Genomic DNA, 26065 nt, shown 5'->3' with positions numbered 1-26065 from the left:
AATACACTGCTACTGTAACCCTGCTCCCAGAACACACTGCTACAGTAACCCTGCTCCCAGAATACACTGCTACAGTAACCCTGCTCCCAGAATACACTGCTACAGTAACCCTGCTCCCAGAACACACTGCTACAGTAACCCTGCTCCCAGAATACACTGCTACTGTAACCCTGCTCCCAGAATACACTGCTACAGTAACCCTGTTAATAGAATACACTGCTACAGTAACCCTGTTAACAGAATACACTGCTACAGTAACCCTGTTCCCAGAACACACTGCTACAGTAACCCTGCTCCCAGAACACACTGCTACAGTAACCCTGCTCCCAGAACACACTGCTACAGTGACCCTGCTCCCAGAACACACTGCTACAGTAACCCTGTTAACAGAATACACTGCTACTGTAACCCTGCTCCCAGAACATACTGCTACAGTGACCCTGCTCCCAGAACACACTGCTACAGTGACCCTGCTCCCAGAATACACTGCTACAGTGACCCTGCTCCCAGAATACACTGCTACAGTGACCCTGTGTAGAGGGAGAAAGGGGGTGGCCCGGTATTAAAGGGGTTGCACCCCATATGGCCATCCCCTGACCTCACCAGAGAGACAAGAGGTTAACTGGACTGCGGTCCAGGGATGAGGTTTGCACCTTGTTGTCCCTTGAAAATGTATGTTCCCCTGGTCCCATGTTTCGTTATAAGCATGTATTTTAATGTTTTAAAGTGTATTTCTGTATCTCCAGTTCTGGAGGTCGCAGAGAGTTCATATTTGGCCAATATGTGGAGTCACTGTAGGCATTAAAAACTGGCAAAGGTCGACCCACTGAGCCCACCAGAATGGAACTTATTAATATGTGTAGATATTAAAGTGTATATGTATTTTATTTTGGATCTGTTCTGAAAATGCAGACGCAATTTGCTAGGCTAATAAGTCATGAAGGGCAGACGGCTGAGTAGCCTAAGCACGGTGATCAAAAAGTAACTGCCTTGATTGTTACCCAATGTCTAGGGATTAAGTATTAGTCAATCAACAAACTCTGCCAGTCTAATTGTTACCTGAGGGCATGGGTTAGTCTATTAGTCTGTGTCTCCACATTAGAGAGTGGATACAGATAATTGTTCACCAATAGGCTGTGTTCAATGTTAAGAATAGGTTTGCACAGGTATATAAACTGTGTCAACCCTACAGTTTTTAGTTGTGCTGGAGTTGTGCTTCTGATACCACCTTGAATGTCACTGGATTGCTGGAGAATTGCTATTGGATACTTCTCCATCCCCCAACCCTAAGTAAGTGTTACCTTCTTGTCTGTTAATTGTACTATATTGCTGTGTTCACCTTATTTAAGGAATAAATTATATTTTATTATATCTAAGCCTCGTTCAGTTCAACCCAGATATTTGGTGTTCATTATATCTTGTCATAAGCTACCGTGACACCCTGCTCCCAGAACACACTGCTACAGTGACCCTGCTCCCAGAATACACTGCTACAGTGACCCTGTTTCCAGAACACACTGCTACAGTAACCCTGCTCCCAGAACACACTGCTACAGTAACCCTGCTCCCAGAATACACTGCTACACTAACCCTGCTCTGCTCCCAGAATACACTACTACAGTAACCCTGCTCTGCTCCAAGAATACACTACTACAGTTACCCTGCTCCAAGAATACACTGCTACAGTAACCCTGCTCCCAGAACACACTGCTACAGTAACCCTGCTCCCAGAACACACTGCTACAGTAACCCTGCTCCCAGAACACACTGCTACAGTAACCCTGCTCCCAGAACACACTGCTACAGTAACCCTGCTCCCAGAACACACTGCTACAGTAACCCTGCTCCCAGAACACACTGCTACAGTAACCCTGCTCCCAGAACACACTGCTACAGTAACCCTGCTCCCAGAATACACTGCCACAGTAACCCTGCTCCCAGAACACACTGCCACAGTAACCCTGCTCCCAGAACACACTGCCACAGTAACCCTGCTCCCAGAATACACTGCTACAGTAACCCTGCTCCCAGAACACACTGCTACAGTAACCCTGCTCCCAGAACACACTGCTACAGTAACCCTGCTCCCAGAACACACTGCTACAGTAACCCTGCTCCCAGAACACACTGCTACAGTAACCCTGCTCCCAGAATACACTGCTACAGTAACCCTGCTCCCAGAATACCCTGCTACAGTAACCCTGTCCCAGAACACACTGCTACAGTAACCCTGCTCCCAGAACACACTGCTACAGTGACCCTGCTCCCAGAATACAATATACAGTAACCCTGCTCCCAGAACACACTGCTACAGTAACCCTGCTCCCAGAATACACTGCTACAGTAACCCTGCTCCCAGAACACACTGCTACAGTAACCCTGCTCCCAGAATACAATATACAGTAACCCTGCTCCCAGAATTTATAATCAGGGGAGGTTGTGAGAACCCGGAATGTGTGTGTATACAGGTATCTGTGTATATACAGGTATGTATGTATATACAGGTGTGTGCATACAGGTATGTGTGTATATACAGGTGTGTGTGTGTATACAGGTATGTGTGTATATGTATACAGGTATGTGTGTATATACAGGTGTGTGTGTGTGTGTATACAGGTGTGTGTGTATACAGGTATGTGTGTATATACAGGTATGTGTGTGTATACAGGTGTGTGTGAGTATACAGGTATGTGCGTATATACAGGTACGTGCGTGTATACAGGTACATGCGTGTATATAGGTACGTGCGTGTATACAGGTACGTGCGTGTATACAGGTGTGTGTGTGTGTTTACAGGTATGTGTAAGTGGTCAGACACCAGAGTGCGCGCCGTCAGACACCAGAGCGCGCGCTAGCAGCTGAAAGTCAGTGTCGGATCACCGCAGCAGCACAGAAAGCTGTTTCTCGGACAAGGAGAGGATTACCAGTCGGATAACAGCAAAGGCCTCAACCTGTTATTGCTTGTAATGTTACACAAAGTGTGAGTATGTGCTTATGTGGACACTAAACACTTGTTCAGAATTGATCTGCACTATTGTCTGTATCTTCATTCTTTGAGGGACACCTACCTGTGCACGTCTGGGTACACCTCGTTCTGATCAGTACACCCTTGGGACCAGAGAGCCAGGACGGGGAGTAAAGAGGCACACAACACAGCCTATAGTTGTACCGTCTTCATATCATTTATTTTCTGTAAGTGCTTTTACATATGAGCCAAGACACTACCAGCAAATCCCACACTATTACACACAGTGTGCACTATTGTAGTGGTTTTTCTCTTTTTTGGGGGTTAAACCTGCTTCCTCTAGATTTCTTGAATGTAGTCGGTCATGACTTTAGTCTCCGAGAGTGAGAGCGGAAAAGACCTTCCCCTGGGAAGAACTGAACCGCGTAAAAGGTCAATAGGGCAATCGAGGGGCGATGCGGAGGTAGAACTTCTGATCTTGCCTTGTCAAACACATCATGGAATTCGATATATACCTCAGGCAAAGAGCTCGTCTCCTCTGCTGGGGTAACTGACCCACATATCTTTTTTGGGGGGAGACCGCGCAGTCTTCTCCACAAAGGGTCTCCACTGGATAGGTTCTTTATTGGTCCAGTCGATACGGGGATTATGACGTTGAAGCCACCTGAGGCCCAGGATCACTTCGGAAGGAGTGTGAATCAGGTCCAGATGGATCTCCTCCCTATGATCCTCACCAGTCTGTAAGTGGAAGAGAATAGTCTGCGAAGAAATGAAGGCTGGTTGTAATGGCCAACCATCGATAGCTTCTAATCCTACCGGGATCCTCTTGCGGACAAGCGGGATGTTATTCCTCTCAGCGAAGCCTTGGTCGATAAAGTTGCCCCCTGACCCTGAATCCACAAATGCTAAAGCGGTGGTCGGAAAACCCTTACCGGTAAGGGAAACTGGAATCAATATCCTGGCTGGCAAGGTCTTCTTGGTGATAGGGGAAGTGGAGAGTGTTCCCAAAGAGATTCCTCTGGACCTCATTGGGAGCTGGCTTTTCCCGACTTGTGACGACAGAGAAGAACTTGATGTCCGGAGTGGCCACAATACAGACAGAGTCCGGCGTTGTGTCAAGAGAGACAATTTATTACCACCCAGTTGCATGGGTTCGCGAGTATCAGAGTGAGAAGATTCCGGCGTACCGGGGTGGAAAGAAGACAGTCTGGGAGCGAGTTGGCGATGATGGGAGCGTTTGGACCTCCTTTCTTGCAACCATTGGTCTACGCGGATGCAGACAGCGATAATATCCTTTAGTTCGTCCTTTAGTGACTCCGAAAACCCTGCCAAAAAGCAGATGACAACGCCTCGTTATTCCAACCGGTCTCCGCAGCGATGGTTCAAAACTCAAGAGCGTATCTGGCGACCGGACCGTTTCCCTGAGAGATATGAAAAAAGAGAGGAGGCAGCAGTTACCTTGCGACCAGGTGTGTCAAAGACTACGGAATTCCCTGGCGAATAGTCCAATGTCCCGAGTTAGGTCCGATCTTTGTTCCCAGATGGGAGAAGCCCAGGCCAGGGCATCGTCAGTGAGTAGGGAAATAATATACGCCACCATGGATCTGTGCGAAGGAAAGCGAGAATGTGTGATCTCGAACTGGAAGACGCATTGGTTCAAGAACCCTCGGCATCCATGCAGATCTCTAGCATAGCGGTTGGGAGTCGGGGTTCAGAAGTCGTGGACACAGACTTAAGGGTAGGGGTGGTAAAACCCGACAGAACGGGAGTAGGAAGAGGGGCTTGCGACTGGACAGAGAGAGAAGGTTCTGTTGTAGAAAGGCCATACGTCGGTCTTTCTGCTCTAGATATCTCTCTATTTTAGAGAACTTGTTGGCGTGCGTGCTCAAGACTCGTCGCACCTCGGCAGGGTTCATGTTTGTTGGGCTGAGCATACTATTACGATGTGCTCACCACAAACAAGGCGTGACCGCGGGGCCGAGGTGGGGATGGATAGAAACACCACCCACAGCCGCGTGGGCGCGTCTGAAGTGTAGGTTGGTCGAAATAGCCGGGTCTGGGTTGGAGAGGTAAGGATCATTGCAGGTACTATTAGCCGGAGTCCGGGTTGGAGAGAGGAGAATAGTCGTTGTACGGGGGGTCGGGGTTGGAGAGGTGCGGATTGTCGTAGATAGCCGGGGTCAAGAGTACAGAAGAGCGGAGTCCAAAACAAGCCGGGTCAATGACAGAGAGCTGCGAACAAGAGGACAAGACAAGACTGCGAGGCTAGGAAGCAATGAACACAACGGAACATTGAATTATGCTCAGCCAATGTGCCAGTGGGGCAGCTGAGCGTAGGAGAGTAACCAATGAGAAACCTGCAACGTGGAGGTGCGTCAGCAGCGAGGACTGTGGTTGGTGGATCTGGAGCAGGGAACAGGGGGGATGAAGATCCCTGACAAGTTCTGAGGAGACGGGACCTGTGTGCGCCGAACGCCCCCGATGCTGGCGCGACGACGCAAACGGGAAGACGAGGCATTAAGCCTGAAGCGGGGTGCGCGCGCGCGAGCCGCTCGCGTGGCGGTCCCCGAAGGAGCGGCGGCCCCACCAGCGGCGGGAGCGGGGAAGACGGGAGCGGAGGTGAGTGGGGAGCGCGCCGATGGCGGCGTGACTCCCCGATCCTTACACTGAGATTGGTTACAGGTGCTAGCCCGCTGCCTATCTTTTGAGCAGGGGAGTTTCCAGCAGTAAGGCAGCGTGCCTGGCAAACCTGTGTTTGTATTCTTGGTTTGCAAGCGGTGTGTTTACACCACAACAATCAGAGTCTCCGACAATACTAACTGCAACAATGAAAAGGAATTCTATAGAAGTGAATAGCTGAGTATTGGGATCTGATGCTGGGATCTCACCCTTTGCAGAGTTACCTTGTGAGGATCTGTTTGTGCTCCGGTTATTCCAGCATCGCTGTAATACTGTCCGGTTCCTGTCACTCCCTCATTTCCATAACCACACAAGTGCCAATTCTGCCGAGCTTCATGAACATGTGACGGGCGATGGCATGAGTATTTCCCAGCTAACACAGGACAGGCACATTGGTTCAGGGCAGTGTTTCCAGAAACCTCCTGCATGGATCAGCAAACTGTTTATTCAGCGAGGACGAGGATATTCTGCATAGCATATTATCTGTCTACACCAAGAATCCCACACAGAGCCCCCTCTGCACGCCCAAACCCCAGTCTGTGGGATAGGAGAGGGTTTACTGGGGTTAGCTGTGGGGTAGGAGAGGGTAAGAGGGTTTACTGGGGTTAGCTGTGGGGTAGGAGAGGGTAAGAGGGTTTACTAGGGTTAGCTGTGGGATAGGAGAGGGTAAGAGGGTTTACTAGGGTTAGCTGTGGGATAGGAGAGGGTAAGAGGGATTAGTAGGGTTATCTGTGGGATAGGAGAGGGTAAGAGGGATTAGTGTGTTAGCTGTGGGATAGGAGAGGGTTTACTGGGGTTAGCTGTGGGGTAGGAGAGGGTAAGAGGGTTTAGTAGGGTTAGCTGTGGGAAAGGAGAGGGTAAGAGGGTTTACTAGGGTTAGTTGTGGGATAGGAGAGGGTAAGAGGGATTAGTAGGGTTATCTGTGGGATAGGAGAGGGTAAGAGGGATTAGTGTGTTAGCTGTGGGATAGGAGAGGGTTTACTGGGGTTAGCTGTGGGATAGGAGAGGGTAAGAGGGTTTAGTAGGGTTATCTGTGGGATAGAAGAAAGTAAGAGGGTTTCGTAGGGTTAGCTGTGGGATAGGAGAGGGTAAGAATGTTTAGTAGGGTTATCTGTGGGATAGAAGAAAGTAAGAGGGTTTCGTAGGGTTAGCTGTGGGATAGAAGAGGGTAAGATGGTTTCGTAGGGTTAGCTGTGGGATATGAGAGGGTAAGAGGATTTAGTAAGGTTAGCTGTAGGATAGAAGAGCATAAGATGGTTTAGTAGGATTAGCTGTGGAATAGGAGAGGGTAAGAGGGTTTAGTGGGGTTATCTGTGGGATAGGAGAGAGTAAGAGGGGTTAGTAGGGTTGTCTGTGGGATAGGAGAGCGTAAGAGGGTTTAGTGGGGGTATCTGTGGGATAGGAGAGAGTAAGAGGGGTTAGTGGGGTTATCTGTGGGATAGGAGAGAGTAAGAGGGGTTAGTGGGGTTATCTGTGGTATAGGAGAGAGTATGAGGAGTTAGTGGGGTTATCTGTGGGATAGGAGAGAGTAAGAGGGGTTAGTAGGGTTATCTGTGGGACAATCATAGAACAGTAAGATTAACATTACAATCTATGCGACAGGAAGAGACATTGAGTGTGAGATAGGACTATTCCTTCTTACCCACGTTCTCCTATAGACTATGGTTTAACAGGGATGTAACACACTCCCCCCCAATCGCAGATAGGGACCCTGTGGGGAAATCTCCATACATTACCAGGTGGGGTGCGTTACCTGTCAGGCTCACAGGAGGCCTTAACCTCCTCTGATGGGAACCTGGGGTGCATCCTGGAACATACTCACATAAACAGCGCCTCCACCTGTGTAGGGTTGTAGAGTGAAGAATGACCCCTGACACAGGACCCACATACAGTAAGTACTTACACCAGGTTATAGCTAAACAGTTTACTATATGCAGATACGTATAACAACAATAACATCACCAACCTTAGTGTCACCCTGTAACACTGGCCACTCTGGGCCGTAACCCCACACCATATATCAAGAGTCCCAAGTGTCCCCAGAGTCCCCCACCCACCCAAGTGTGAGACAGCGCTGCCCACTAACATGAGATGAGGTTGGTGCACTTGGTGACTTGACTGTACCTGCCGGATGTGTCCACACCCGGGCACGCAGATGATCTGTACTTGGGATCCCTTTCCTGAAGGACGATCCCACGTCGCGGTCCGCCTCTGTGATGGATGAGTCCCGCATGGAGGGATCCACCACTGAACAGGCTCTGCCTCTGGTACTACAGAGGATGATCCACCTTCAAACAACAGTGGCCAGGATATTCGCTCTTCCTGGCTGTGACCCTCACTTTAGCTGCTCTACAGGACCCTGTCCCTATCCTAGGGGCCTCCCTGTAGCAACACAAGCTGATTGGGGGCCTACCTGGGGCCTAAGGGGAGACTTCTGGCCTAGTGCAGAGGCTACTTGCCTCCCTGCACATATACACCCTCCCCTCTCTGTGTCCCAGCTCCTACTAACTTCCTGACTCCAGCACGCAACATTGTATCACCTTTGCAGCAGGAGAATCTGTAAGCCCTATTGGCTGTAAAGGTGATATGGGTGAAAGGGCAGTCCCCAGAGGCTTCTGGGTAATGTAGTTCCTTTAGAGCCTCTACTCTATTGGCGCCACGTGCGCTATCTTTACTGCGCATGCGCGATCCTGTAATGACCGCCGCTACTCTTCTCTGCGCATGTGCGACTGTGTAATGGCCACCGCGTCACGCGATCTCCTGCGCATGCTTCTGCACATGCACGAACTGTCGCGCCAACCCCAACATGGCCGCCGAACACCTTCTGCGCATACTCTGCGCATACTCTAAACATGGCGGCGCCCTGTAACTGATGTCGCCGGGAGCCCCCTGTGACGCACTCGCCCCCGCAGCAGCCCCCACCGGAGGGAGAAAGGGGAAAACGGGGAGCCAGAGGGGACCTGGCTACACGGAGTCGTCAGCAAAAGGTTAGTATTAGATTAGTTAGTGTTAAGGGTTAGTATTAGATTAGTTAGTGTTAAGGGTTAGTATTAGATTAGTTAGTGTTATGGGTTAGTATTAGATTAGTTAGTGTTAAGGGTTAGTATTAGATTAGTTAGAATCTGTGGGTAGGAGGGGTGAGTTGGGAAGGGATTAGTATTACACTGTGGGTAGGAGGGGTTAGTATTACATAGTGGGTAGGAGGGGTGAGTTGGGAAGGTATTAGTATTACACTGTGGGTAGGAGGGGTTAGTTAGGAAGAAGTTAGTATTACACACTGGGTAGGAGAGTGAGTTAGGAAGGGGTCGTATTACACTGTGGGTAGGAGGGGTGAGTTAGGAAGGGGTTAATACTATACACTGTGGGTAGGAGGGGTTAGATAGGAAGGGGTTAATATTACACACTGTGGGTAGGAGGGGTTAGTTAGGAAGGGTTTAGTATTACACTGTGGGTAGGAGGGGTTAGTTAGGAAGGGGTTAGTGTTACACTGGGTGGGTAGGAGGGGTTAGTTAGGAAGGGGTTAGTATTACACAGTGGGTGGGATGGGTTAGTTAGGAAGGGGTTAGTATTACGCACTGGGTAGGAGGGGTTAGTTAGGAAGGGGTTAGTATTATACAGTGGGTAGGAAGGGTTAGTTAGGAAGAGGTTAGTATTACACTTGGTAGGAGGGGTTAGTTAGGAAGGGGTTAGTATTACACTGAGTGGGAGGGTAGGAGGGGTTAGTTAGGAAGGGGTTAGTGTTACACTGGGTGGGTGGAAGGGGTTAGTGTTACACTGGGTGGGAGGGTAGGAGGGGTTAATTAGGAAGGGGTTAGTATTACACAGTGGGTATGACGGGTTAGTTAAGAAGGGGTTAGTGTTAGGAGGGGTTAGTTAGGAAGGGTTTAGTATTACACTGGGTAGGAGGGGTTAGATAGGAAGGGGTTAGTTTTACACTGGGTGGGTAGGAGGGGTTAGTTAGGAAGGGGTTAGTATTACACAGTGGGTGGGATGGGTTAGTTAGGAAGGGGTTATTATTACACAGTGGGTAGGAGGGGTTAGTTAGGAAGGGGTTAGTGTTACACTGGGTGGGTGGAAGGGGTTAGTGTTACACTGGGTGGGAGGGTAGGAGGGGTTAGTTAGGAAGGGGTTAGTATTACACAGTGGGTATGACGGGTTAGTTAGGAAGGGGTTAGTGTTACACTGGGTGGGAGGGGTTAGTTAGGAAGGGCTTAGTGTTGCACTGGATAGGAGGGGTTAGTTAGGAAGGGGTTTGTGTTACACAGTGGGTGGGAAGGTGAGTTAGGAAGAGGTTAGTATTATACTGGGTGGGTAGGAGGGGTTAGTTAAGAAGGGTGTGTATTACACAGTGGGTAGGAGCGGTTAGTATTACATAGTGGGTAGGAGGGGTTAGTTAGGAAGGGGTTAGTATTACACAGTGGGTAGGAGGGGTTAGTTAGGAAGGGGTTAGTGTTACACTGGGTGGGAGGGTGAGTTAGGAAGGGGTTAGTATTACACTGGGTGGGTAGGAAGGGTTAGTTAAGAAGGCTGTGAACTACACAGTGGGTAGGAGGGGTTAGTATTACACAGTGGGTAGGAGGGGTTAGTTAGGAGGGGGTTAGTATTATACAGTGGGTAGGAAGGGTTAGTTAGGAAGGGGTTAGTATTACACTGGGCAGGAGGGGTTAATTAGGAAGGGGCTAGTATTACACAGTGGGTGGAATGGGTTAGTTAGGAAGGGGTTAGTATTACACACTGGGTAGGAGGGATTAGTTAGGAAGGGGTTAGTATTATACAGTGGGTAGGAAGGGTTAGTTAGGAAGGAGTTAGTATTACACTGGGTAGGAGGGGTTAGTTAGGAAGGGGTTAGTATTACACTGAGTGGGAGGGTAGGAGGGGTTAGTTAGGAAGGGGTTAGTGTTACACTGGGTGGGTGGAAGGGGTTAGTGTTACACTGGGTGGGAGGGTAGGAGAGGTTAGTTAGGAAGGGGTTATTATTACACAGTGGGTAGGAGGGGTTAGTTAGGAAGGGGTTAGTGTTACACTGGGTGGGTGGAAGGGGTTAGTGTTACACTGGGTGGGAGGGTAGGAGGGGTTAGTTAGGAAGGGGTTAGTATTACACAGTGGCTATGACGGGTTAGTTAGGAAGGGGTTAGTGTTACACTGGGTGGGAGGGGTTAGTTAGGAAGGGGTTAATGTTGCACTGGATGGGGGGGTTAGTTAGGAAGGGGTTAGTGTTACACTGGATAGGAGGGGTTAGTTAGGAAGGGGTTTGTGTTACACAGTGGGTGGGAAGGTGAGTTAGGAAGAGGTTAGTATTATACTGGGTGGGTAGGAGGGGTTAGTTAAGAAGGGTGTGTATTACACAGTGGGTAGGAGGGGTTAGTATTACATAGTGAGTAGGAGGGGTTAGTTAGGAAGGGGTAGTATTACACAGTGGCTAGGAGGGGTTACTTAGGAGGGGTTTAGTATTACACAGTGGGTAGGGGGGGTTAGTTAGGAAGGGGTTAGTGTTACACTGGGTGGGAGGGTGAGTTAGGAAGGGGTTAGTATTACACTGGGTGGGTAGGAAGGGTTAGTTAAGAAGGCTGTGAACTACACAGTGGGTAGGAGGGGTTACTATTACACAGTGGGTAGGAGGGGTTAGTTAGGAGGGGGTTAGTATTACACAGTGGGTAGGAGGGGTTAGTTAGAAAGGGGTTAGTGTTACACTGGGTGGGTAGGAGGGGTTAGTTAGGAAGGGGTTAGTATTACATAGTGGGTAGGAGGGGTTGGTTAGGAAGGGGTTAGTGTTATATTGGGTGGGTAGGAGGGGTTAGTTAGGAAGGGGTTAGTGTTACACTGGGTGGGTAGGAGGGGTTAGTTAGGAGGGGGTTAGTGTTATGCTGGGTGTGTAGGAGGGGTTAGTTAGGAAGGGGTTAGTGTTACACTGGGTGGGTAGGAGGGGTTAGTTAGGAAGGGGTTAGTGTTACACTGGGTGGGTAGGAGGGGTTAGTTGGGAGGGAGTTAGTGTTACACTGGGTGGGTAGGAGGGGTTAGTTAGGAGAAAGTTAGTGTTACACTGGGTGGGTAGAAGGGGTTAGTTAGGAGGGAGTTAGTGTTACACTGGGTGGGTAGGAGGGGTTAGTTAGGAGGGAGTTAGTGTTACACTGGGTGGGTAGGAGGGGTTAGTTGGGAGGGGTTAGTGTTACACTGGGTGGGTAGGAAGGTTTAGTTAGGAAGGGGTTAGTGTTACACTGGGTGGGTAGGAGGGGTTAGTTAGGAGGGAGTTAGTGTTACACTGGGTGGGTAGGAGGGGTTAGTTGGGAGGGGTTAGTGTTACACTGGGTGGGTAGGAGGGGTTAGTTAGGAGGGAGTTAGTGTTACACTGGGTGGGTAGGAGGGGTTAGTTTGGAGGGGTTAGTGTTACACTGGGTGGGTAGGAGGGGTTAGTTAGGAAGGGGTTAGTGTTACACTGGGTGGGTAGGAGGGGTTAGTTAGGAGGGGTTAGTGTTACACTGGGTGGGTAGGAGGGTTGGTTAGGAAGGGGTTAGTGTTACACTGGGTGGGTAGGAGGGGTTAGTTAGGAAGGGGTTAGTGTTACACTGGGTGGGTAGGAGGGGTTACTCAGGAAGGGGTTAGTGTTACACTGGGTGGGTAGGAGGGGTTACTCAGGAAGGGGTTAGTGTTACACTGGGTGGGTAGGAGGGGTTAGTTAGGAAGGGGTTAGTGTTACACTGGGTGGGTAGGAGGGGTTAGTTAGGAAGGGGTTAGTGTTACACTGGGTGGGTAGGAGGGGTTAGTTAGGAAGGGGTTAGTGTTACACTGGGTGGGTAGGAGGGGTTAGTTGGGAGGGAGTTAGTGTTACACTGGGTGGGTAGGAGGGGTTAGTTAGGAGGGAGTTAGTGTTACACTGAGTGGGTAGAAGGGGTTAGTTAGGAGGCAGCTAGTGTTACACTGGGTGGGTAGGAGGGGTTAGTTAGGAGGGAGTTAGTGTTACACTGGGTGGGTAGGAGGGGTTAGTTGGGAGGGGTTAGTGTTACACTGGGTGGGTAGGAGGGTTTAGTTAGGAAGGGGTTAGTGTTACACTGGGTGGGTAGGAGGGGTTAGTTAGGAGGGAGTTAGTGTTAAACTGGGTGGGTAGGAGGGGTTAGTTGGGAGGGGTTAGTGTTACACTGGGTGGGTAGGAGGGGTTAGTTAGGAGGGAGTTAGTGTTACACTGGGTGGGTAGGAGGGGTTAGTTTGGAGGGGTTAGTGTTACACTGGGTGGGTAGGAGGGGTTAGTTAGGAAGGGGTTAGTGTTACACTGGGTGGGTAGGAGGGGTTAGTTAGGAAGGGGTTAGTGTTACACTGGGTGGGTAGGTGGGTTGGTTAGGAAGGGGTTAGTGTTACACTGAGTGGGTAGGAGGGGTTAGTTAGGAAGGGGTTAGTGTTACACTGGGTGGGTAGGAGGGGTTAGTTAGGAGGGGTTAGTGTTACACTGTGTGGGTAGGAGGGGTTAGTTAGGAAGGGGTTAGTGTTACACTGGGTGGGTAGGAGGGTTAGTTAGGAAGGGGTTAGTGTTACACTGGGTGGGTAGTAGGGGTTAGTTAGGAAGGGGTTAGTGTTACACTGGGTGGGTAGGAGGGGTTAGTTAGGAAGGGGTTAGTGTTACACTGGGTGGGTAGGAGGGGTTAGTTAGGAGGGGTTAGTGTTACACTGGGTGGGTAGGAGGGGTTAGTTAGGAAGGGGTTAGTGTTACACTGGGTGGGTAGGAGGGGTTAGTTAGGAAGGGGTTAGTGTTACACTGTGTGGGTAGGAGGGGTTAGTTAGGAAGGGGTTAGTGTTACACTGGGTGGGTAGGAGGGTTAGTTAGGAAGGGGTTAGTGTTACACTGGGTGGGTAGGAGGGGTTAGTTAGGAGGGGTTAGTGTTACACTGTGTGGGTAGGAGGGGTTAGTTAGGAAGGGGTTAGTGTTACACTGGGTGGGTAGGAGGGTTAGTTAGGAAGGGGTTAGTGTTACACTGGGTGGGTAGAAGGGGTTAGTTAGGAGGGGTTAGTGTTACACTGTGTGGGTAGGAGGGGTTAGTTAGGAAGGGGTTAGTGTTACACTGGGTGGGTAGGAGGGGTTAGTTAGGAAGGGGTTAGTGTTACACTGGGTAGGTAGGAGGGGTTAGTTAGGAGGGGTTAGTGTTACACTGGGTGGGTAGGAGGGGTTAGTTAGGAAGGGGTTAGTGTTACACTGGGTGGGTAGGAGGGGTTAGTTAGGAAGGGGTTAGTGTTACACTGGGTGGGTAGGAGGGGTTAGTTAGGAAGGGGTTAGTGTTACACTGGGTAGGTAGGAGGGGTTAGTTAGGAGGGGTTAGTGTTACACTGGGTGGGTAGGAGGGGTTAGTTAGGAAGGGGTTAGTGTTACACTGGGTGGGTAGGAGGGGTTAGTTAGGAAGGGGTTAGTGTTACACTGGGTGGGTAGGAGGGGTTAGTTAGGAGGGGTTAGTGTTACACTGGGTGGGTAGGAGGGGTTAGTTAGGAAGGGGTTAGTGTTACACTGGGTGGGTAGGAGGGGTTAGTTAGGAAGGGGTTAGTGTTACACTGGGTGGGTAGGAGGGGTTAGTTAGGAAGGGGTTAGTGTTACACTGGGTGGGTAGGAGGGGTTAGTGTTACACTGGGTGGGTAGGAGGGGTTAGTGTTACACTGGGTGGGTAGGAGGGGTTAGTTAGGAGGGGTTAGTGTTACACTGGGTGGGTAGGAGGGGTTAGTTAGGAAGGGGTTAGTGTTACACTGGGTGGGTAGGAGGGGTTAGTTAGGAAGGGGTTAGTGTTACACTGGGTGGGTAGGAGGGGTTAGTTAGGAAGGGGTTAGTGTTACACTGGGTGGGTAGGAGGGGTTAGTTAGGAAGGGGTTAGTGTTACACTGGGTAGGTAGGAGGGGTTAGTTAGGAGGGGTTAGTGTTACACTGGGTGGGTAGGAGGGGTTAGTTAGGAAGGGGTTAGTGTTACACTGGGTGGGTAGGAGGGTTGGTTAGGAAGGGGTTAGTGTTACACTGGGTGGGTAGGAGGGGTTAGTTAGGAAGGGGTTAGTGTTACACTGGGTGGGTAGGAGGGGTTAGTTAGGAGGGGTTAGTGTTACACTGGGTAGGTAGGAGGGGTTAGTTAGGAGGGGTTAGTGTTACACTGGGTGGGTAGGAGGGTTAGTTAGGAAGGGGTTAGTGTTACACTGGGTGGGTAGGAGGGGTTAGTTAGGAGGGGTTAGTGTTACACTGGGTGGGTAGGAGGGGTTAGTTAGGAAGGGGTTAGTGTTACACTGGGTGGGTAGGAGGGGTTAGTTAGGAGGGGTTAGTGTTACACTGGGTGGGTAGGAGGGGTTAGTTAGGAAGGGGTTAGTGTTACACTGGGTGGGTAGGAGGGGTTAGTTAGGAAGGGGTTAGTGTTACACTGGGTGGGTAGGAGGGGTTAGTTAGGAAGGGGTTAGTGTTACACTGGGTGGGTAGGAGGGGTTAGTGTTACACTGGGTGGGTAGGAGGGGTTAGTTAGGAGGGGTTAGTGTTACACTGGGTGGGTAGGAGGGGTTAGTTAGGAAGGGGTTAGTGTTACACTGGGTGGGTAGGAGGGGTTAGTTAGGAAGGGGTTAGTGTTACACTGGGTGGGTAGGAGGGGTTAGTTAGGAAGGGGTTAGTGTTACACTGGGTGGGTAGGAGGGGTTAGTTAGGAAGGGGTTAGTGTTACACTGGGTGGGTAGGAGGGGTTAGTTAGGAGGGAGTTAGTGTTAAACTGGGTGGGTAGGAGGGGTTAGTTGGGAGGGGTTAGTGTTACACTGGGTGGGTAGGAGGGGTTAGTGTTACACTGGGTGGGTAGGAGGGGTTAGTGTTACACTGGGTGGGTAGGAGGGGTTAGTTAGGAGGGGTTAGTGTTACACTGGGTGGGTAGGAGGGGTTAGTTAGGAAGGGGTTAGTGTTACACTGGGTGGGTAGGAGGGGTTAGTTAGGAAGGGGTTAGTGTTACACTGGGTGGGTAGGAGGGGTTAGTTAGGAAGGGGTTAGTGTTACACTGGGTGGGTAGGAGGGGTTAGTTAGGAAGGGGTTAGTGTTACACTGGGTAGGTAGGAGGGGTTAGTTAGGAGGGGTTAGTGTTACACTGGGTGGGTAGGAGGGGTTAGTTAGGAAGGGGTTAGTGTTACACTGGGTGGGTAGGAGGGTTGGTTAGGAAGGGGTTAGTGTTACACTGGGTGGGTAGGAGGGGTTAGTTAGGAAGGGGTTAGTGTTACACTGGGTGGGTAGGAGGGGTTAGTTAGGAGGGGTTAGTGTTACACTGGGTAGGTAGGAGGGGTTAGTTAGGAGGGGTTAGTGTTACACTGGGTGGGTAGGAGGGTTAGTTAGGAAGGGGTTAGTGTTACACTGGGTGGGTAGGAGGGGTTAGTTAGGAGGGGTTAGTGTTACACTGGGTGGGTAGGAGGGGTTAGTTAGGAAGGGGTTAGTGTTACACTGGGTGGGTAGGAGGGGTTAGTTAGGAGGGGTTAGTGTTACACTGGGTGGGTAGGAGGGGTTAGTTAGGAAGGGGTTAGTGTTACACTGGGTGGGTAGGAGGGGTTAGTTAGGAAGGGGTTAGTGTTACACTGGGTGGGTAGGAGGGGTTAGTTAGGAAGGGGTTAGTGTTACACTGGGTGGGTAGGAGGGGTTAGTGTTACACTGGGTGGGTAGGAGGGGTTAGTGTTACACTGGGTGGGTAGGAGGGGTTAGTTAGGAGGGGTTAGTGTTACACTGGGTGGGTAGGAGGGGTTAGTTAGGAAGGGGTTAGTGTTACACTGGGTGGGTAGGAGGGGTTAGTTAGGAAGGGGTTAGTGTTACACTGGGTGGGTAGGAGGGGTTAGTTAGGAAGGGGTTAGTGTTACACTGGGTGGGTAGGAGGGGTTAGTTAGGAAGGGGTTAGTGTTACACTGGGTGGGTAGGAGGGGTTAGTTAGGAGGGAGTTAGTGTTAAACTGGGTGGGTAGGAGGGGTTAGTTGGGAGGGGTTAGTGTTACACTGGGTGGGTAGGAGGGGTTAGTTAGGAGGGAGTTAGTGTTAAACTGGGTGGGTAGGAGGGGTTAGTTAGGAAGGGGTTAGTGTTACACTGGGTGGGTAGGAGGGGTTAGTTAGGAAGGGGTTAGTGTTACACTGGGTGGGTAGGAGGGGTTAGTTAGGAAGGGGTTAGTGTTACACTGGGTGGGTAGGAGGGGTTAGTTAGGAAGGGGTTAGTGTTACACTGGGTGGGTAGGAGGGGTTAGTTGGGAGGGAGGCGGAGCTCCTCAGTCTCTCCGGGACACGCTAGGGGGACACTGGGAGTCCCGGTGCTTCTCCTGTGGGCGGGTGGGGGGCTGCAGTGAGGGTCCCGCACAGTATGGGGAGCCGGGACAGGCGCTGAGCAGGAAGCGGACCCGGACACAGCATGACCCGGGACAGACAGGACAGGCAGAGCACAGGGAGCCTGCTGCTCCTCTCACTGCTCTGCTGCCTGCTGCAAAACAGCACAGGTAAGGGGCTCCATGCACTGACCCTACAGCCCGGCACCCAGCTGTATACCCTGCACCCAGCTGTATACCCTGCACTCAGCTGTATACCCTGCACTCATCTGTATACCCTGCACCCAGCTGTATACCCTGCACCCATCTGTATACCCTGCACCCATCTGTATACTCTGCGCCCTTCTGTATACCCTGCGCCCAGCTGTATACTCTGCGCCCTTCTGTATACCCTGCGCCCAGCTGTATACTCTGCGCCCATCTGTATACCCTGCACCCAGCTGTATACCCTGCACCCATCTGTATACCCTGCACCTATCTGTATACTCTGCGCCCATCTGTATACCCTGCACCCAGCTGTATACCCTGCACCCAGCTGTATACCCTGCACCCATCTGTATACCCTGCACCCATCTGTATACCCTGCACCCAGCTGTATACCCTGCACCCAGCTGTATACCCTGCACTCATCTGTATACCCTGCACCCATCTGTATACCCTGCACCCAGCTGTATACCCTGCACCCATCTGTATACCCTGCACCCATCTGTATACTCTGCGCCCTTCTGTATACCCTGCGCCCAGCTGTATACTCTGCGCCCAGCTGTATACTCTGCGCCCATCTGTATACCCTGCACCCAGCTGTATACCCTGCACCCATCTGTATACCCTGCACCTATCTGTATACTCTGCGCCCATCTGTATACCCTGCACCCAGCTGTATACCCTGCACCCAGCTGTATACCCTGCACCCATCTGTATACCCTGCACCCATCTGTATACCCTGCACCCATCTGTATACCCTGCACCCAGCTGTATACCCTGCACCCAGCTGTATACCCTGCACCCAGCTGTATACCCTGCACCCATCTGTATACCCTGCACCCAGCTGTATACCCTGCACCCATCTGTATACCCTGCAACCAGCTGTATACCCTGCACCCATCTGTATACCCTGCACCCAGCTGTATACCCTGCAACCAGCTGTATACCCTGCACCCATCTGTATACCCTGCGCCCATCTGTATACCCTGCGCCCAGCTGTATACCCTGTGCCCAGCTGTATACCCTGCGCCCAGCTGTATACCCTGCGCCCAGCTGTATACCCTGCGCCCAGCTGTATACCCTGCGCCCATCTGTATACCCTGCGCCCATCTGTATACCCTGCGCCCATCTGTATACCCTGCGCCCATCTGTATACCCTGCGCCCATCTGTATACCCTGCACCCATCTGTATACCCTGCAACAAGCTGTATACCCTGCACCCATCTGTATACCCTGCGCCCATCTGTATACCCTGCACCCATCTGTATACCCTGCACCCATCTGTATACCCTGCACCCATCTGTATACCCTGCACCCTTCTGTATACCCTGCGCCCATCTGTATACCCTGCGCCCATCTGTATACCCTGCGCCCATCTGTATACCCTGCACCCATCTGTACACCCTGCGCCCATCTGTGTACCCTGCATCCAGCTGTACACCCTGCGCCCATCTGTATACCCTGCGCCCGTCTGTATACCCTGCGCTCGTCTGTATACCCTGCGCTCATCTGTATACCCTGCGCCCAGCTGTATACCCTGCGCCCATCTGTATACCCTGCGCCCATCTGTATACCCTGCGCCCATCTGTATACCCTGCTCTCATCTGTATACCCTGCACTCATCTGTATATCCTGCGCCCATCTGTATACCCTGCGCCCAGCTGTATACCCTGCGCCCAGCTGTATACCCTGCGCCCATCTGTATACCCTGCGCCCGTCTGTATACCCTGCGCCCATCTGTATACCCTGCACCCGTCTGTATACCCTGCACCATCTGTATACCCTGAGCCCCTCTGTACACCCTGCGCCCGTCTGTATGCCCTGCGCCCATCTGTATACCCTGTACCCATCTATATACCCTGTACTGTGTATGTACAATGTGCCTTGTACCATTCATATACCCTTTGCCCTGCACCCATCTATATACCCTGTGCCCATCTATATACCCTGTGCCCTGCACCCATCTATATGCCCTGCACCCATCCATATACCCTGTTCCCATCTATATACCATGTGCCCTGCACCCATCTGTATACCCTGCACCCATCCATATACCCTGTGCCCATCTATATACCCTGTGCCCATCTATATACCCTGTGCCCTGCACCCATCTATATACCCTGCGCCCATCTATATATCCTGTGCCCATCTATATACCCTGTGCCCATCTATATACCCTGTGCCCTGCACCCATCTATATACCCTGCACCCATCTGTATACCCTGCACCCATCTGTATACCCTGTACACTGCACCCATCTATATACTCTGTGCCCTGCACTCATGAATATCCCCTGTGCCCTGTACCCATCTATATACTCTGTGCCCTGCACTCATGAATATCCCCTGTGCCCTGTACCCATCTATATACTCTGTGCCCTGCACTCATGAATATCCCCTGTGCCCTGTACCCATCTATATACTCCGTGCCCTGCACTCATGAATATCCCCTGTGCCCTGTACCCATCTATATACTCTGTGCCCTGCACTCATGAATATCCCCTGTGCCCTGTACCCATCTATCTACTCTGTGCCCTGCACTCATGAATATACCCTGTGCCCTGTACCCATGGATGTACCCTGTACCTATGGATATACCCTGTGCCCTTCACCCGTGTATATAGCCTGTGCCCTGCATATATATATATATATATATATATATATATATATAATATATATATATATATATATTATATAATATATATGTACTCCCTGTACCCTGCACCCATGTATATACCCCCTGTGCCCGGCACACATATACCCTTTTCCCTACACATACACACACAGCCTGTGCCCTACACACACACACACACACACACACACACACACACACACACACACACACACACACACAGCCTGTGCCCTACACACAGCCTGTGTCCTGCACACATATACACTTTGACACACACACAGCCTGTGCCCTGCACACACATACACACTTTGACACACACACAGAGTGCCCTGCCCTGTACACACATATACCCTTTGCCCTACACATACACACACACAGCCTGTGCCCTGCACACACGTATACCCTTTGCCCTGCGTAGACACACACACAGCCTGTGCCCTGTACACACACACACACACAGCCTGTGCCCTGCACACACACACACACACACACATACAGCCTGTGCCCTACACACACACACACACACACACACACACACACACACACACACACACACACACACACACAGCATGTGCCCTGCACACACACACTTATTTATTAATTTATTTATTTATAAAATGTGTTACCAGGAAGTAATAAAGTGAGAGTTACCTCTCGTTTTCAAGTATGTCCTGGGCACAGAGTTAAGACAAATAATACATGGTTACAAATACAGTTACATAATGAGCAGGTTATACATTATATATAAGACATTGCATGCACAGTTAGAGATAATATATATTATAGGCGTATGTAACAGTTACAGACCAGATTAAAATGTGAGACAGGCTTAGATTTGAAAGAACTTAGACTGGTGGTGGATGTGAGAGTCTCCGGTAGGTTGTTCCAGTTTTGGGGTGCACGGTAAGAGAAGGAGGAGCGTCCGGATACTTTGTTGAGCCTTGGGACTATGAACAGTCTTTTGGAGTCAGATCTCAGGTGATAAGTGCTGCGTGTGGTAGGGGTGAGGAGCTTGTTCAGGTAGCTGGGTAGCTTGCCCAGAAAGTATTTGAAGGCAAGACAGGAAAGGTGAACTTTGCGCCTAGACTCTAGTGATGACCTATCTAGTTCTTTGAGCATTTCACAGGGATGTGTGTTGTAGTTGCATTGGAAAACAAAACGACAAATTGAATTGTAGAGGGTGTCAAGTTTGCTAAGGTGGGTTTGAGGTGCCGAGCCATATACTATGTCTCCATAGTCAATAATTGGCATTAGCATCTGCTGTGCGATACGCTTTCTGACCAGGAGACTTAGGGAGAATTTGTTCCTGTAAAGTACACCTAGTTTGGCATAGGTCTTGGTTGTCAGGGTATTAATGTGCATCCCGAATGTTAAGTGGGAGTTGAACCATAAGCCCAGGTATTTAAAACCAGTAACAGGAGTTAGTGTGGTGTTAGCGTTGGTTCTGATCTGGAGCTCAGTCACTGGAAGCTTTAAAAATTTAGTCTTGGTCCCAAATACCATTGTTACAGTCTTGTCAGTGTTTAAAAACAGTTTGTTTTGGGAAATCCAGTTTTTCGAGTCTCAAAAAGTCAGACTGAAGTATGTGTTGAAGGTCAGAGAGGCTATGGCTGTGTGCGTATAGGATTGTGTCATCTGCATACATGTGTATTGAGGCTTCCTGACAAGCTGTGGGAAGATCATTAATGAACACTGAGAAGAGTAGGGCCCAGAACAGAGCCTTGTGGGACGCCACAGGTGATATCCAGGGGGTTGGAGTCAGAGCCTGAGATGGACACATGTTGGGATTTTCCTGATAGGTAGGACTGAAACCAGTTTAAAGCATGCTTCCCTATTCCAGAGCTCTGGAGTTTGTTAAGCAGGATAACATGATCAACAGTATCAAAAGCCTTTGCAAAATCTGGGAATACTGCACCAGTGAGTTGTCCCCGTTCCATCCCACACTGGATTTCATTGCAAAGATTTAGCAGGGTAGTTACGGTGGAGTGTTTGGGGCGAAACCCAGACTGGAATTGGCTAGGGAAATTTGTCTTGGTGTAGAAATCGCTTAATTGGGAGTGGACACATTTTTCCATGACTTTGGATAGAATTGGGAGAAGTGCGATTGGTCTGTAGTTTGAGACAGTGTTTTTGTCCCCACTTTTGAAGATTGGGACAACTCTGGCAGTTTTCCAGGTCTTAGGGATATGGCCTGCAGACAGGATAGTTTTTTAAAAGCTTGTCACGATGACATCAACTTTTATCAACACATTTATATTTCTGGGTACTTGATTGAACAGAACAAGTTGCAAAATAAATTGTGATTTAATAGACAAACACACGACATCTGCAGAATACACTTAAAACAACACTCACGTGAATAAGGGAATGAAAGAAATTGTCATTTGAAACAAAATAAATTGTCCTCTGCTTGCAAGCGCAAGAAATGCAGCCTTGGTTTTAAAAGTCCTGTGGTTATGTGGTTATTAACCCCTTCACTCCTGGACTGGTTGCTGCTGTACTGGAACAAAGTCTTGCATCTTTACAGCTTGTGCCCTACACAAAGCCTGTGCCCTGCACACACGTGCGCGCGCACATACAGAGCCTGTGCCCTGCACATACACACACACACACACACACACAGCCTGTGCCCTGCACACACACACACACACACACACACACACACACACACACACACACACACACACACACACACACACACACACACACACACACACACACACACACACACACACACAGCCTGTTCCCTGCACACACAAGAGAACATGCTGATAAAATCGAGAGGCTACTGTTTGACAGACAGACAGACTGCTTCAATACGAGACATCTGGAGAGATAGGGCTTCCATTCCCACAAACCCTATTAAAGAGACAGCAGTGTATAATGACACTGTGAACCTCTCTATATAATGATGCTGAGTACCACTGAGTCACATGTGTAGGGTACAGGAGCTGCTCTGCAGCATGTCTGCACCTTTAAAAATAAATAATTGTAAGAAGTTATCAAAATAATAAAAACTGAAAAGTGTCATTATTAACGGGAATATAAGTGTTACCCTCTGTGCTGCAGCGCTGCATACAATGCTGCCCAGGCCCCTCACACTAACTATAACCCAGAGCTGCGACGCTGCATACAATGCTGCCCAGGCCCTTCACACTAACTATAACCCAGAGCTGCGACGCTGCATACAATGCTGCCCAGGCCCCTCACACTAACTATAACCCAGAGCTGCGACGCTGCATACAATGCTGCCCAGGCCCCTCACACTAACTATAACCCAGAGCTGCGACGCTGCATACAATGCTGCCCAGGCCCCTCACACTAACTATAACCCAGAGCTGCGACGCTGCATACAATGCTGCCCAGGCCCCTCACACTAACTATAACCCAGAGCTGCGAAGCTGCATACAATGCTGCCCAGGCCCCTCACACTAACTATAACCCAGAGCTGCGACGCTGCATACAATGCTGCCCAGGCCCCTCACACTATAACCCAGAGCTGCGACGCTGCATACAATGCTGCCCAGGCCCCTCACACTATAACCCAGAGCTGCGACGCTGCATACAATGCTGCCCAGGCCCCTCACACTATAACCCAGAGGTGCAGCGCTGCATACAATGCTGCCCAGGCCCCTCACACTATAACCCAGAGCTGCGAAGCTGCATACAATGCTGCCCAGGCCCCTCACACTATAACCCAGAGCTGCGACGCTGCATACAATGCTGCCCAGGCCCCTCACACTATAACCCAGAGCTGCGACGCTGCATACAATGCTGCCCAGGCCCCTCACACTATAACCCAGAGGTGCAGCGCTGCATACAATGCTGCCCAGGCCCCTCACACTATAACCCAGAGCTGCGACGCTGCATACAATGCTGCCCAGGCCCCTCACACTATAACCCAGAGCTGCGAAGCTGCATACAATGCTGCCCAGGCCCCTCACACTATAACCCAGAGCTGCGAAGCTGCATACAATGCTGCCCAGGCCCCTCACACTATAACCCAGAGGTGCAGCGCTGCATACAATGCTGCCCAGGCCCCTCACACTATAACCCAGAGCTGCGAAGCTGCATACAATGCTGCCCAGGCCCCTCACACTATAACCCAGAGCTGCGAAGCTGCATACAATGCTGCCCAGGCCCCTCACACTAACTATAACCCAGAGGTGCAGCGCTGCATACAATGCTGCCCAGGCCCCTCACACTATAACCCAGAGGTGCGACGCTGCATACAATGCTGCCCAGGCCCCTCACACTATAACCCAGAGCTGCGAAGCTGCATACAATGCTGCCCAGGCCCCTCACACTATAACCCAGAGCTGCGAAGCTGCATACAATGCTGCCCAGGCCCCTCACACTATAACCCAGAGCTGCGACGCTGCATACAATGCTGCCCAGGCCCCTCACACTAACTATAACCCAGAGGTGCAGCGCTGCATACAATGCTGCCCAGGCCCCTCACACTAACTATAACCCAGAGGTGCGACGCTGCATACAATGCTGCCCAGGCCCCTCACACTATAACCCAGAGGTGCAGCGCTGCATACAATGCTGCCCAGGCCCCTCACACTAACTATAACCCAGAGGTGCAGCGCTGCATACAATGCTGCCCAGGCCCCTCACACTAACTATAACCCAGAGGTGCGACGCTGCATACAATGCTGCCCAGGCCCCTCACACTATAACCCAGAGCTGCGAAGCTGCATACAATGCTGCCCAGGCCCCTCACACTATAACCCAGAGCTGCGAAGCTGCATACAATGCTGCCCAGGCCCCTCACACTATAACCCAGAGCTGCAACGCTGCATAGAATGCTGCCCAGGCCCCTCACACTATAACCCAGAGCTGCGAAGCTGCATACAATGCTGCCCAGGCCCCTCACACTATAACCCAGATTTGCGAAGATGCATACAATGCTGCCCAGGCCCCTCACACTATAACCCAGAGCTGCGAAGCTGCATACAATGCTGCCCAGGCCCCTCACACTATAACCCAGAGCTGCAACGCTGCATACAATGCTGCCCAGGCCCCTCACACTATAACCCAGAGCTGCGAAGCTGCATACAATGCTGCCCAGGCCCCTCACACTATAACCCAGAGCTGCAACGCTGCATACAATGCTGCCCAGGCCCCTCACACTATATCCCAGAGCTGCGAAGCTGCATACAATGCTGCCCAGGCCCCTCACACTATAACCCAGAGCTGCGACGCTGCATACAATGCTGCCCAGGCCCCTCACACTAACTATAACCCAGAGGTGCAGCGCTGCATACAATGCTGCCCAGGCCTCTCACACTATAACCCAGAGCTGCAACGCTGCATACAATGCTGCCCAGGCCCCTCACACTATAACCCAGAGCTGCGACGCTGCATACAATGCTGCCCAGGCCTCTCACACTATAACCCAGAGCTGCGACGCTGCATACAATGCTGCCCAGGCCCCTCACACTATAACCCAGAGCTGCGAAGCTGCATACAATGCTGCCCAGGCCCCTCACACTATAACCCAGAGCTGCGACGCTGCATACAATGCTGCCCAGGCCCCTCACACTATAACCCAGAGCTGCAACGCTGCATACAATGCTGCCCAGGCCCCTCACACTATAACCCAGAGGTGCAACGCTGCATACAATGCTGCCCAGGCCCCTCACACTATAACCCAGAGCTGCGAAGCTGCATACAATGCTGCCCAGGCCCCTCACACTATAACCCAGAGCTGCGAAGCTGCATACAATGCTGCCCAGGCCCCTCACACTATAACCCAGAGCTGCGAAGCTGCATACAATGCTGCCCAGGCCCCTCACACTATAACCCAGAGGTGCAACGCTGCATACAATGCTGCCCAGGCCCCTCACACTATAACCCAGAGCTGCGACGCTGCATACAATGCTGCCCAGGCCCCTCACACTATAACCCAGAGCTGCGACGCTGCATACAATGCTGCCCAGGCCCCTCATACTATAACCCAGAGCTGCGAAGCTGCATACAATGCTGCCCAGGCCCCTCACACTATAACCCAGAGCTGCAACGCTGCATACAATGCTGCCCAGGCCCCTCACACTATAACCCAGAGCTGCAACGCTGCATACAATGCTGCCCAGGCCCCTCACACTATAACCCAGAGCTGCGAAGCTGCATACAATGCTGCCCAGGCCCCTCACACTATAACCCAGAGCTGCGAAGCTGCATACAATGCTGCCCAGGCCCCTCACACTATAACCCAGAGCTGCGAAGCTGCATACAATGCTGCCCAGGCCCCTCACACTATAACCCAGAGCTGCGACGCTGCATACAATGCTGCCCAGGCCCCTCA

The 26065-nt window shown here is 51.0% G+C and overlaps 1 protein-coding gene and 1 long non-coding RNA gene across 2 annotated transcripts in view; one reads left to right on the top strand and one right to left on the bottom strand.

The window, feature by feature from the left end:
• Window positions 1-3174: 3174 nt before the first annotated feature.
• Window positions 3175-5960, bottom strand: LOC142498583 (uncharacterized). The gene is made up of 3 exons (XR_012802502.1): window positions 5869-5960; window positions 4424-4569; window positions 3175-4290 (listed from the first exon to the last, which is right to left on the bottom strand). It is a non-coding gene; the product is annotated as an uncharacterized LOC142498583 (long non-coding RNA).
• Window positions 5961-16859: 10899 nt separating this feature from the next.
• Window positions 16860-26065, top strand: part of ITGB5 (integrin subunit beta 5) — a 152774-nt gene continuing 143568 nt past the window's right edge. Inside the window, exon 1 of the mRNA XM_075609898.1 lies at window positions 16860-17088. Coding sequence (XP_075466013.1) covers window positions 17004-17088 — 85 coding nt within the window. The 5' untranslated portion in view covers window positions 16860-17003. The remainder of the gene's footprint in view (window positions 17089-26065) is intronic.

The sequence above is a fragment of the Ascaphus truei genome, chromosome 7 (assembly GCF_040206685.1).
Source record: "Ascaphus truei isolate aAscTru1 chromosome 7, aAscTru1.hap1, whole genome shotgun sequence".
NCBI lineage: Eukaryota > Metazoa > Chordata > Amphibia > Anura > Ascaphidae > Ascaphus > Ascaphus truei.
Note: the sequence above shows the minus strand (reverse complement) of the source record. Positions and strands in the feature narration are given on the sequence as shown.